Here is a 14349-nt window from a genome sequence, read left to right as displayed (position 1 = left end):
TAAGATGGAGTAGCTTTCAACAAATAAGTAATTTCCCCTTGGGGACCAATAAAGAATATTCTATTCTATTCTATAAACACAAAAATCAAGTGATATTATATCTATCATTTCAGTGTTTTAGTTAGTTTTATAAATGAACAATGTAATTCCATTTAGTAATACTTTTTCCACCATTAATTGTTTTTATTCATTTCAGTTAACAAATATGTTTTTTGTAACTTCAATGTGTATTTTGCTTTTTTTTAGTGGACTATAATAACCTCGGACATAACTGACCTTTGTGAGTTTCATCTCCAGGTTGTGGTTGTTTCGTATGCGGGCATCATAGTGTGAGATTTCCTTCGATGATGACTTCACTTTAAAAATGATCATGACATAGGAGAAGACGATGATGCCTGCTGGGAGGACGAGGCAGAAGAAGAGGATGGCCAACACGAAGCTTTGGCCCGACACAGAGGCTTGAGCGAGCCACCAGTCCAGGGTGCATGAGGTCCCAAACGGCTCCGGGGCGTAGTGGCCCCAGCCAACCAGTGGCATGGTGGCCCAGAAGGCTGCATACATCCAGACAAAGGCCAAGCAAATGAAGGTGTGGTGGCGTTTTAACCATGTGCCTAAGATGAGTAAGAAAGATATAATCTACATTAGAAAAAAGTTTAACACAAACAAACCTACATTTCCCTCCAAACCCATCTTTCAGTGTCATAAAAATTATAAAAAATATTAATTTTAATTCTAAAAAAGAGACAAGCTTTGACACTGTTGGAGTGAGCAACACAGTTCATGTTTCACTTTAATTCAGTCATCATTTGGCCAAAGACCAAACACTAATTGGACACTTAAGTCATTTTCTGTCATTAACACCGGACTAACCCCCAATATACGCTGTTTGCATCTCCACTTCGCCATGCTGTGGCCTCCACAAATACACGCCCATTTCAGTCAGTAAGGGTGTTTATTCTACCTCCACAGCGCCACATCAACATCCGCCAAAATTAAAACTGGCCCTATTTTTGCCGGACGCCGAAATCTTCAACAATCACAGCACTCTAACAGGAAAATGAACAAACACCAAAATGATTCACCAACACAGACTAATTTGTTTGCAATACTGGATATGTTAAGGAAAATATGGGTGCTTCAGCATATATCATTTATGGCTGTGCGTACATACAAAATACGTGGATTTAATTCTGAAACCTGTTAAGTTGAATTATCTTGTAGGAGCGACGGTCCAAGCAGACAAAGTCAGGAGAGTATTGGAGGGAAAATATTAATGTTGGGAGTTGAGACCTGCAGTATTTTTTATTTTTTTAATCACTGACATGATTGTGAGATCTCTCATGGAGTACTTCTACAGTTTGCATTGCAGCGGAGCCGCACGTAGTGTAAATCCAGGGAAAATCTGCTTTCACATGATTTCCTATTTTTCTTTGAATGCTGTCACATTGACAAACACATGTTGCATTGAGTAAATGCAAGAACTTCAAGAGGATTTTGCAGAACATCAAGGCCCTGTCATGTCTTTGAAGTGCATGTCACTTGTAATATGCTTCTGTTCTGAAAACTGCATGTGTTCTGGGATCACGGTGTACAACTTTAATTATGTTCGGACAGCGTGCGCTACTTCAGCTATAAAATCAACATCTCCTGTTATTTATTTTTTGAAGACCCCTGCCATATATCCTGATTAATTTGACTGTAATGACCACTTGGGGGCACTACAGCCCTCAATGGCTGGTTTCCTGCTACTTTTAGATGCTTCAACACACCTGAACTAATTTATCAGCTCACTAGCAAGATTGAAGAACTCAGCTGCCTACTGAAGAGGTAATTCATCCGTTTGATTCAGTGAGTTCAAGGAAAACATCTAAAATGTGGAACATGGACACTCAAGGACTAGAAGTGAAGACTTTGTCATCTGCTGCAAAGCAAAGAACCAGACGGATGATTACTACTCCCATTGCCTTTTTTTTCCTGTGCTGTGCTGTCAGAAAGTGTTAGCTACTGTTAGCAGACTCACCGTATCGGAGGTGGCAGATCTTCAGGTAGCGGTCCAGGCTCACCACTGTCATGGTGATGAGGCTCCCACAGCCAAAGAAGAAGCCTGCCCAGCCGTAGAACTGACAGCCTTCCCAGCCGAACAGCCAGCGGTGGGAGAAACTGGAGACCACAAAAAACGGTTTTCCGGTCACTGGAGGGAGAGGGGGGTGAAAAAAAAGCAGAAGAAGAGGAAAGAAAGGTGAAATACAAGTGAGAGAACAATGATGGGTGGGACGGGAAGAGGAAGGGTCCAGGCAAAAAAATAAGTGAAAAAACTAGACTTTTAATTTAGTGGTAACAACAGGAAGGGGCATTCTGAGTGTCACAAAATTACAGTGAACAGTTTTATACATTTTTATTTGTGTTTTTTTAATCATTGGATAAAAACGTTGAAAATATGAAGCACCTTAACAACACATTAAAAAATAAGCACACACACACACACACACACTTGCTTTAAGTAGGATGTTTTACTATTATATCCCAAAGATGCAGTGAAATCTCTGGAAAATATGGGAGAAAGCTGGTTTTGTTTCCCACACCAAGAATGTTATCATTTGGATGAGTGGTGCAACACAGCCAAAATTATTTATTTGGCAAAATCTCTCGGTGGAATGAAGGGCTTGAGGCCTTTTCATGTGATTCTCATGCATGCGTGTGTGCGTGTGTGTGTGCTTGTGTGCTTGTGTGTGAGATTTTTTTTCTAGCACTCTAACTTTCTATCCACTGCCCAGAAACATGAACAGGCCACTTTAAAAAACTCAAAGGTGAGTTTGTGTTTGCCTGTCCTGGTTCCCCATCCTGTAATTTGAACCATTTTTGTTTGTTTTGCCAACCAACAAAATTGGCAAAACAATTTTGCCAATTGTTTATTATTTTTTTTAGTATGCTGTTTGATAAAACTTGTCTAGAATTTAGCAATCAAGACAAGCCGGGAAGAGGACAATAAAGTCTACTTTAAAGTTTAATTCTGGGCATTCTCCAGAACCAAAAAGGTTATAGTTTTGCTAGTTAAACCTTTATTTCACCAGGCAAAACATTAAGAGCGTCTTCCTATTTACAATATTAGCCTGGAAATGTTAAAACACTGAAAAGAGGAGAGAGGGCAAAGGTCAACAACATTTTACATACATCTACTCTGGATATACAAACCCGATTTTGTATTTCCAAACGAAACACTGAACTTAAAATATTTCTGATTGAACCGTTCCTAGATTGGATTTTTAAGTTTAGGTCAATTAAAAACTCTTTAGCTTTTGAATTTTCACCTCTAGTGGAGAAAATCATTTGCGGTTGTCATCTTAAAAATCGATATAGAGTTTCTCCTGTGTTACTGGACATCCTTCAAATGCATATTTCTCAGCTTTCATTGTGAATCAGCTACTGTTAGAATCAGCCCGGACTTCTCTTCTCATCCTTTGCATTTGACAAATCGTTTCTCCAATTCATCTCCAACAATTATATGTCATCTGTTCAAGGACAACTGGATGTCAAAGGAGAAACTAACAGAGATGGAAGATTTTCTTTAGGTAAAAAGAAACACTGGGAATTTCATAAACATTCCAAACATTTCTTTGTTGCAGTAAATTTTGTAAACAACAATGTACCACTCTTCATAGGGAACAACAACACTAAGCTGCTGGATGTAATGTACCTACAGGATGTTATTTCATGACATTACAAATCTGAGATTCTCAGCCAATTTGCATACATGGCCCGTTCTGTTGGCTGCAAGTCGTTATCCCACAGAGAATTTCATCAGGAAAGGAATCAGTGGAGGCATGAAGAGCTGAGCAGCCTATTCAAATCAGAGCTGGTTATCTGTCCAGCATCAGATAGTATTATGACCAGAACAGAAGCACAGACACTGGCAAGACAGATCAGACAGAGAAGAAGTTCTCATGAGGCTCTTGAAGTGAAATTCACACCAGCAGTAAAAACATACTACGCAATCAAACCAAAAAAAAGTTCATAAATTATGGATGTTAATGTAGAATGGAACAGGGGGATACATAATGAAAATGAGATTTCAATATCATTCCTGTCTGAATCCAGCAGAGTTTCTCTCAGATGTCTAAAAAAAATTCAACATGATTTCAGCTTCAGGTTCTTATCAGAAATGTTTCCTAATTTTTTTTCTAACCATCCTGGATTTGCCCTCCTGCTGCAAATCCTTAAAAACAAAAGTCATGATATTAGTACCACCAAGCCTTCCTTAGGTCCAGTGGGTTAGGGTTAGGGTTAGTCCAGTGTGAGTCTTCCTTCCAACAGGGTGTGTGTGGCAGGAGTTGTTTTTGGTCTTTCATTCACACAGCAAGTCATCGTGTTCAGTTCCAACCTTTTGCTGAAATCAATTTTTTTCTGTGTGTGGTCGGTTCATACAACTAATATAACGCGCTGCAGTCAGACTTATGTGTAACTGGTATACAAATTTTTCTGACAGTAATNTATGTGTAACTGGTATACAAATTTTTCTGACAGTAATAATGGAAAGAGCCGTCAATGGATCAGTTTTAAAGTTATTCAGTAATGAGAGCCGACTTTATCATCACAAATCATAACATGAAGGAAGCTAAACTTAAAGCGATGGCCTTTGGTGGAGCGGTGACTGCAACTCCTGTAGAGAAGTCTGTTAGGATGTGGTGGGACTGTGATGTGCTTCACTGACAGACTTCTTTCATAAGTTCAAAATTATAATTTTCAAACATCTTCTAAGTCTGGATTTTCTGTGTCTGCCTTCTTCTGGTGCAGAATTACGACCCATGTCTCACATCCGTGACATAAACATCAGACTGCAGATGCTTTGAAAACTATCAAATATGTATCTGATTTGGTACCGTATACAAAAGTGGCTCAAGTCGGATTTTTGGGAGGTGAGAAGATTGGAATGGGGCCGTTCAGACTGACTGCCGTAAACGTCGCATATAGGTCAAATATGAGAAAACAAACAGAAAAAAGACGATTTGAGTTGACTTCTATCTCAGTGTAGGCATAGTCTTCCACTATTTCATTTTCTTGTCCAAACCTTCTGCAGAAAACTGAATCTCTCATCAATCAGTCCTTGGCTTTTGTACAAGTCTAACTCCTCTTGTGAGGATTTCCTGATTGGGCCCAAAAGTTCTCACTGCAACATTAGAACTGCATTTACTAAATTTATGGACACGTTCCATACTTAAACAAGCACTTCAGTGTTGAGTTAAAATAATCTGATTCAGTGAAGTTTATTACTCTTAAACAGAAAGTAAAAACAAAAGGAGTAACCAAAAAACATCCTACAGTAAGTGAAACAGGACCCATGAAGAAATAGCTAACTCTATGGCCCAGTTGTTGTTTTTCAGAACCATTGTTGCTTTTGACTAAGTCAAAGGCACAACATTTCTTCTCCATGCCTTTTAGTACACTAACAGAAAGCCATTTACTTGTTTCACAGAACTTCGATTCACAGAACTGAAAAGTGGAAATGCATGTGACGACTCCTGTGGCAACTAGTTCTTCTAGGAAGCAGCTAGAAGCACAGCAGAAAAGGTATGTTGTAAAAAAAGAAAGGAAGAGACACACACACACACACACACACACGCACACACAAAAACAGAGAGTTGCCCCCAAGCTCAAAGAAAGAACGATGTAAAAATAGATGATTGGGAAACCAAGTGACTAATATGACTTGGCATATTGGTCACTTGCATTGTGAGGTTGATTAGTTGCACGTGACCAGATGTTCATGCTGTGAGCAAATTATCTAAAACTGTAAAAAATAAAAATAAAATTTTTTATCTGTATCTATGGCGATCTGTAGTCCTGGACATCACAGGAAAGTGACACTAATGACGACTTTATTGTTGGGAAGTTTACTGGTATTACTGGTGTTTTTTTCTCACTCCATTTACAGTGAGGAGGCCTTCTTCCATGGAACCAGGGTTAATAAAATCAGCACAAAGCCCGAGTTGATTCCCCATCCTAAAAGTTCCTGGAGAGTGGGTCTGAGCAGCAGCCATGTGGTCTGCCGAACTTCAAGCAAAATAAAGCGAAAAAACATCCAATTGTCTCCAGGGCAAAACTGCAGACATGATGAGCCAAATGTTTTCTTGGAATTACTGAAACTGAGGCGGTCGGCATTTAGACAAACAAATACAAGACTGCACCATAAAATATTAGGAGGACATTGCGGGCTTTGTGTGCCCCCTAACACTACCCCGACGTTGACGCTGCCCCTTACAAGAACTTTAGAAATGATGTGGTGCTCTGGCCCCCATAAGGCTAATAGACCAAACAAGGTCATTAATTATGCTTTGAAAGGTCCTCTTTTGGTAACAACACAAACTCAGACACACACATGCACATGACCGCTCACATGTTCAGAGGCTAAACAGCGTTTACTGTACAAACACTAGATTACAGCCAAACCTCTGGTTCTACAAGCCGTCAGGGATTGGTTTACCTGCTGGCTCATGCAGCCTGTTGTCACTGCTTTGTCTGAACAGCTCTTAAAGGGATTGCTCATTTTTTTGAGTGTTAATCTGCTGAAAGGTCATGAGCAGGTACTAATCTAGCTAAGGCAGGTGATGTAGTGACGGTCTTCACTTTGTATAAATACATAATCATTTCTCGCAGAGGTTGAAGCTCAGGGCTGCTCTGAGAATGGAAACAGAAAAGAGTTTATGCAACTACTGCATTGAAAACGGGTGGAAATTAATAATCGATTCTTGCTCAACAGTAATAAAGGCTTATTGTTTTGTACTCAAACTTGTATTTTCACTTGAGCCTGTTGGCTTATGTATAATATTCATTTACACTGTAAACTACATTTGTTACTGAGAATTTCTGTGTTCCCCCATTGTGGAAGGAGAGAGCATATTTCTCCAGTTTTAGCTTCTCCTGTTTGGCTCCCTGTTAAATCCAGAACACCATTTACATTTCCTTACATACAAAGACATTAATTCTCAAGCCCCATCATATAGTAGAGATCTTATTCTTCCATAAATTCCCCAACTAAGTACTTTCCTCTCAGGCTGCAGGTTTACCAGTAGAGTTTCTAACAGTAGAATTGGAGGCAGATCCTTTCGTTATTAGCTCCAGCAGACATCCTGTATACTTTTAAGAGTAGGCTTAAAAGATTTACTTTTAGTAAAGTTTGTAGAGTGACTTATGTACTTATTAAGCTGCTATAGGTTTAGGCTACTGGAGGACAAACTGATTATCATTATCCAGTTTCCTACTTTCTCCTCCTATTCTACATTCATGTATTATCTGTAGTTGTTGCTGACATTAACTTTTTTTTATTACATTTGCCGTGTTTTCCTGTTAAAATGGAGGCTTACCCTTCTACCAATGACATGTGAGTCATGGCTGCAAATGCAACGACTTCAGTAAATCCACCGTCGCCACACGCTTATTCAGCAGGAGAGATTCAATGCAATCGACTGGGCTTGGCTAGAAAACTTTTCACCACTTGGAATAATTTACTGACTTGAACTACAATTTACATACATGTCCAAGTATTCTTTTTTAAGGGAAGAAATCAACACTTCCTTTAAAAAACACCAAACTAGCTGCTAGCTGACAACAGCTACAAAAAAACTGTTGTCACAGAATGGAGTAAACAAGTAACTATTGGAAACTACAGTTAAAGTTGCTCTTAACAAAATTGTTACTTGTTGATAAAAACTCGTTGCACAATCAGTATCACTCTAGAGAGCGCACAGCCACCAGAATGTTCAGTCAGAACTGTTTCTCATTTTCTTTTCCATGGCAGCTAACGTTTCCACGTAACACTTTAAGTATCCAGAGGGCAAAGCTTAATTCCAATAATGGAGAATATTTATAATGGTAGTGATCCAGCCTGCACGTCATCCGGATAATCCTCTACATCCATAGACGGCATAAGCCTACAGAATGTGCAATTATTTACTTATATTTGCTTTAGACAGTGCTTTATTTTGAGTTAACATGCAATAAAACAACAATGTTAAATGTTTATGTAGTTTATGCATTCTGCATTATCTTTATGATGACCAGGACGACCTCTGTGTCTTCAGTCGGCCTACTCAAAGGCCTGTCTGACAGACAAAGTAAACTGAAGAGGATTTATGAGGACTATATAGGGTATGAATAAGGAACCAACATATTTTTCATTTTAATTTATTGAGCTTACATAATTCTGATTAAGCAACATGGGTTATTTTTTAAGTAAAATGTTTGTTTTTTGCATAACCTTGAGCTGACTGATAGATACTGATGATGTCTGACAGCTAATGTTTAAAAAGAATTGAAAACCGACCCATTAACTGTATAACTGTGTTTCTCAACACTGTCCACATTATTCTGAGGCTCCCAAACTCATTATACAAACCAAGAGAGAATAATACAGACTATTTTCTTCCATAATTACATGTGTTACCAGTTCTATGTTAAAATGGTTAATAGCCTGTACTTGTGTAGCACTTTATCAAGTCCTGAGGACCAAAAGTGCTTCTCACTACATTCAGTCATTTATACACACATTAACATACTGATGATGGTAAGCTACATCGCAGCCACGGCGGCCCGCGGCGTTCTATATTTACATTTTAGTTTTTTATATCCACTCCAAAATAAAAATAAAAATGCTCCTGCAAACAAAGCATGTTCCTCTGAAGAGTTCATTTCATCAGTTTTCTGTTTGCACTTTAGTGACAATAAAAAAGCATCAAAACAAAAGTGTTTTGATGCTTGAAAACATAATCAAGAAACACTTGTTTCTTGATCGAGTGGTGTGTTTCTGTGGATGGCAGTAGGAGGGAGAGGAACTTGATTTTTGTCACAGGTTTTCAGTCTTGCGCTGCACTTTTAGGACATAGTGATGGTTTTTACCTTGATGTCTCAAAAATCTCTGTCCCAAAGGCACAAACTAGCTGTGCTTCCATTACTGATTTGTGCAAAACTTGGTCGATATTTCCCTAATGTTTAAAAAAACTGAATTTTGTAATTGCAGTGTTTTCATAAGAAACGCAATTCAAATTGCATGTGAATAAGTTTGTTCACATGATAAGTCGTAAAAATAAACATGCTATACAAAGGTTTTTTTCATATGGATGGCAAAACTATTAATTTGGCAAAATATCTCTGTGGAGCCTTTTCAAGTGATTCTCATACATATGTGTGTTTTCTTTTGGTGATCTAGTTTCTTCCCAGTATCAAAAACATGAACTTGAAACTACCTTATCTCTGACTGACTGCTGGAGATCAACTCAGTGAATGAATGAATGGATGATTCAGAAAAATACAACACAGAGACCAAGTCCTTCATATGTTCCCTGTTAGTTCAGCTGAACCTTTAACAACAGTACTAAATGTGTTGCTCATGGTTACGGTGGACAGACAGGCTATATTTTTGAATTAACTTCATAAAAAAAAATGAGTCGTGCTTCAGAAGTGAAAAGACAAAGTTAATTAGAAAAAAAAAGCATCCTCAGGAGGAGACATCATTTCACACCTGATTGTTTCTTGCCTGATGTAAATTGTAGCTTTTACTCAACAATTATTCATGGCCTGGGTTAAGAAATCTCCATTCCTTCAGTCAATGAGCATATTCTGAATATAGGAGAGTTATCGCTCTTCTTTTGTCCAATGACATCATTCCCTTGCTTCACAACATTGTATCAGTATGCACCTGACTGTCTTAATAGAGCTAAGGCTCAGAGGAAATGAAAGTTTCCCCAGAACCTTTGATCTGTGGCACAATGTGCTACGTCCGTTCTTCAAAAAAAAAAGAAAAAAAAGACATATGTCATAACATAAAATGTATCTCCTCCCAAATTTACTATGCGAGCACCACAGGGTTAAATTAGAGTGATGATGCTGTTGCACCAGAAATCTGCACTACAGATACCATAATACACATAATACATTGTGCATTGTGGTATCCAATAAAGAAGCAGGGATACATTTTCTCCCTCTGCTGTGTAGAAAATAGAAAATCAGAGTGGCTTCGGACCAAGCCCCCCTGAGAGCCGCAGCCGGGTGACCCAGTTGGTCCTGACTGACGAAGGTCACCAGCTGACCAAAACGTTCCGACCGTTGAGCTACGACTCCACCAGTGGAAAGACTCATTTGGGAATAAAAACTCTGCGTTCGTCCCAAACGCGGCGATGTGATCCTTCATGTCACAGGGCATGCGAGGACATCAGCCTGGACTCAAAACCTTTATTGTGAGCCGGGCCGCTGCAGAGCGGGCTGCAGGGGAAACACATGGAGCGATTACCCGCTTTGTTCACTTCCAGGACACACACGTTCTTTGTTGACTTAACTCTGTCTGGATCAAGAGGGGCACACACAGGTCAGTATGCCCTGCTCTAGAGCTTCAATTCCAGATTCTACATATAGCATGCAGATAAGAGTGTTTTACTGAGAAATATTCTCAAGCCATTTCTAGGTTTCGAACCTTAAACTACTGCGTTAGCTTCAGCTTTTTTCAAATTTGCAATACTGAAGCTCCTCCATGTGGACAATAATTTGACCTTTGCCCTTTTCTGCTGTTTACAGCCTGGTGGTTTAATCAGCTGTGCACAGTAAACTTTAGCTCCCGATGTTTAAACTCTTGTCAACACTTGTCTAAATAAATCAATAAAAAAATAAATTGTGACTGCAGATGTTTTAAATAGTTTCTTCCAATACTTCAGAAGATGTTGTAGCTTTTCAGAACTCGTTTTGTAACAAAGTCAAGTTTTGGAACCTAGTTTCTGGTTGAATTGTGTGATATTCTTTCCAAATTTAATCTAACTTCTAAAGCTAACATTTCAAGTTATTTTTTAATACCTAACTCTCATTAGATGCATTTCTACCAACCATAAAATTACACAGGCTGGAATTGAGAACCAATTTGCTGAATTGAAACATTGCAATTAAAAAGTTTTTTGGTAAAATGTTTTGGTGCTAGGATCAAGCGGTTTGTCAGCCATATCAAAATTTTTGTGTTTCACAAAACTCACAAAATGAGAGCAAACACACCTGTCAGAGTGTCAGCTCTAAGCTGCAGAGTTCAAAACGCCTTTTTTACCTGACAACACAAGAATTTCAAAAATATTTGTAAGACAGACTGTGAGAACTGATTTTGATTTATCTATCAGTTGTATGTTCTGTTGCATAAAATATCACCCTGTCGTATTATTTCTCCCTTCTGACATTTGTGTGTAATTCTATCAGTTAAGGAATTCCTGAGTCGGTGGAAACCTCTCTTGTGTGGTCACTGAATAGATTGTAATCAGTTTATTTTAGTGCTGCAGTGAACATGTCTGGGGCAAAAAGGACAGCAGTTCCCTCCAGCTGAACTGCCTTTACAAAACTGAGATGAAAAAGACAAACAGAAACATTTTCTGCCCCCGGTGGCTGCCGTCAGTTGCTGAACTGCCTAGTGACATCAATCTATTTCCCAGCCACAGACATGATGAGTGAAGTCATTTTGCACATCCTGTTTATATTTGACTTTCTTTCTGCTGCAGACTCCATTCATCTCTCTTTTTGTCTCTTAAACAGCAACAGATTAGACCAGCTGTTCTCACTCAGTACATCCACAGTCCACTGCTGCACCATTTCACAAATGTTTAAGTTTAGCCTTAGGGAATGAAACGTTTCATTCATCAGCATAAAGAAATGACTGAGAACAAGCAATTCAACTCAAGCTCAATTATAATTGATGCGACACAGACAGCGATGATGCATGAAGCAGGTTTGAGCAAGAAGCATCTTTGTCGCATACTGAAAAAGAAACATGAAACATTTCTGTGTTTTTCTATGTTATTTTTTAATCATTTTAGCTTAATATACACAAATTGCATATAATTTGGTCAGGCTCACAGGATATGGTGTTTTCTTTCTTCAGGCCTTTGTAAGCCGTTCAAATAGAGCAATCTGTATCTGCAATTATGAATGTTTCCCCATCTGCTAGTATTGAGGTCCTTCTGTAATTTTAAGTTGCATTCCGTATTAAGCAACACACATAATGGGTGAAAAAGAAAGTCAACTTTTTGATGACTGAGCAGTTATAATAAAGCAATATAAAACCTGTGTGGGGACAAATCATTGAGCACATGGGAGGGAAAACATTCGGTCTGTTACAGTGTTACGTTTTCAGGCTTGATGTTTATTTTGCAATTATTAATTAATGATTGCTTCGACACAGCAGTTTAGTTAGTTAATGTAAACTGCTCTGCTGATGAGCTCTCAAACAGTTGGAATGTGGGTCGTCTTATTTTTGTGTTAACTGAACCAAAAAACCAAATTCTGCAGCACATGCTCATGGTAAGGTTGCCAAAGTCAAGCTAGCACAGCTAGCCTACATACCACTTCCACACAATTCTTTTTCTAAATTAAAAATGTTCACTGACTGGTTAAATCTGATAGCCATGTTCCTTATATTATCTAGTAGTCATAGTGATGACAGTTAATAGCAAAACATTGCGTCCCTATTTAACCGTGTGATTTTGTTACTTTCCCAACCATTGATACTCCTGACTCAATGCATAGCCATCTTCTAAATGGGTCCTGAGGTCAGAAGTGGTTTGTGACATGAACCCCAAACACCACAAGCCACAGACCACTGAAGCATGGTGGCTGAGACATCATGGACACATGAGAGTATGGGGAGGTTTCTCATACCACGATGATGTGGATGTTATAGTATTATTATGTTTTCCTAACTCTGAATCCCATCAATCAAAATATTTGTCATGAAGAGGAAAATATATATATGTGTATATAAGTTGCATTTCCCAGCCTCATGTTCTTCAAGCTGTGGACTCGTTCCTCCTGCTCTGGCCGTCTCACTTCTGGTCTGGGTTTATCTTTCCTCGCTGCTGCAGATGGTGCAGACTCCTTGTCTGATGTCCGTTGGTATGAATTAAAATTTAATGTGTCTGTCAAAACGTGCATCATGAAGAGGAAAATAATATATGCAAGTCACACCTGACTATAAGTCAGTCAATACCGTTTCTGATAAGCGAACAGAGACGGCTCATTGTGTTCTCTTACTTTGCACAAGTTTTAATTAAAGTAAACAACATGACAGCTGGTCATCTGATGGAGGAATCAGCAGAAAATCAAAGGCATAGTGGTATCCCAGTGCACCCTACTCTCTGCTCCCTAAACATCTGTCAGTGGAAGCTGGATCAGAACTTCCTTCAGATCCAGGACTTTTCAGCGGGGCTTGTGACAGGAAGTGAACCAGTACTGGATGATGTTGTGAACTTCACAGAGCAGGTGGGCCGGGCCAGGGCTCTCCACAGACTCTCTGGCTCATGGGAGGATTTGAAACGCATGAAGTCAGCAGGACTTTGTAAAGTAACAAAGTGTTTAATCCCTTTATCTACAACAAAGAGGTTGACCTTAATTAGAGATGTAAGAAACAGTCATACAAAATTATCATAGCCCATTAAACATTATGTTCTTTCAAAGGAAATGTTCTTACATTGATGTCTTATAGTTATTAATTCATCAATAAGAGAATGATCAAGTCACCCCACTGCATCTCATGAAGATAAAAATCTGAACTTTACCTTTCTTCATTCTCTGACTGTCTTTGATAAATTTCTTGGTATTTCCCATCCTGCTTTATTATATGGTTATACGGTAATAATAAGTGGAGGTCACAAGTATTTGTGGGTTTCAGGCATTCATGGTAAAATTTGTGGTGGATTCTATGATGAACTGCAGCAGCACTCAAAGTCATTTGCTTCACAGATGGTTTGAGGTTCTTTCCCTGGAATGCTGTATTTGGTTTATGCCAACATCTTCTCTGTTCTTGAGGTCAAATAATTCAATTGTGGACTCATTTGACCAAAGAATATAACAAATGAACCAATGAGACTGAAGACTCCTGTGTTCTCCATATTTTGTGAGCCACCCAGACTCCACGCACTCTCTGTGCAGATGGTTGGGGTTAGTTTGATGTGAACGCCGCTTCCTGCTGGGCAGTTTACTGTGGGATACCAAGTATGTGTAAGTGTTGGTAAACATTTACATTTGCATGAATGTGTCCAGTGGACGTCTGCTTTGAGTCCACAGTGAGTCTGTCTCAATTACGCGTGGTCCTCTGTGTAGTGGAGTACACCCAAGTATGTTGGGGCCTTCGTAGTGCCATGGTTCCTCTTTACTGCGTCTTCCAGATTATCCAGGCAGGTTCTTCAACATCAACAGTACCTAGAACACGGGCGGGCAACTCCAGGTCTCAAAGGCCAGTGTCCTGTAACTTTTAGGTGTGTCTCTTCTTCATCACACCTGAGTCAAATAATGATGTCATTAGCAGGACTCTGGAGAACTTGATTGCACTTAGGAGGT

At 39.1% G+C, this 14349-nt stretch overlaps 1 protein-coding gene across 1 annotated transcript in view; it reads right to left on the bottom strand.

Annotated features, from left to right (window-relative positions):
• The window catches only part of LOC103154743 (opsin-5), a 36113-nt gene that overhangs the window by 5233 nt on the left and 16531 nt on the right, over nt 1–14349 (bottom strand). The window contains exons 3-4 of the mRNA XM_007576139.2: nt 2021–2191; nt 277–611 (exon numbers count right to left, since the gene is read on the bottom strand). Coding sequence (XP_007576201.1) covers nt 277–611; nt 2021–2191 — 506 coding nt within the window. The remainder of the gene's footprint in view (nt 1–276; nt 612–2020; nt 2192–14349) is intronic.

Source organism: Poecilia formosa, unplaced genomic scaffold (assembly GCF_000485575.1).
Source record: "Poecilia formosa unplaced genomic scaffold, Poecilia_formosa-5.1.2 Scaffold398, whole genome shotgun sequence".
NCBI classification, from domain to species: domain Eukaryota; kingdom Metazoa; phylum Chordata; class Actinopteri; order Cyprinodontiformes; family Poeciliidae; genus Poecilia; species Poecilia formosa.
Note: the sequence above shows the minus strand (reverse complement) of the source record. Positions and strands in the feature narration are given on the sequence as shown.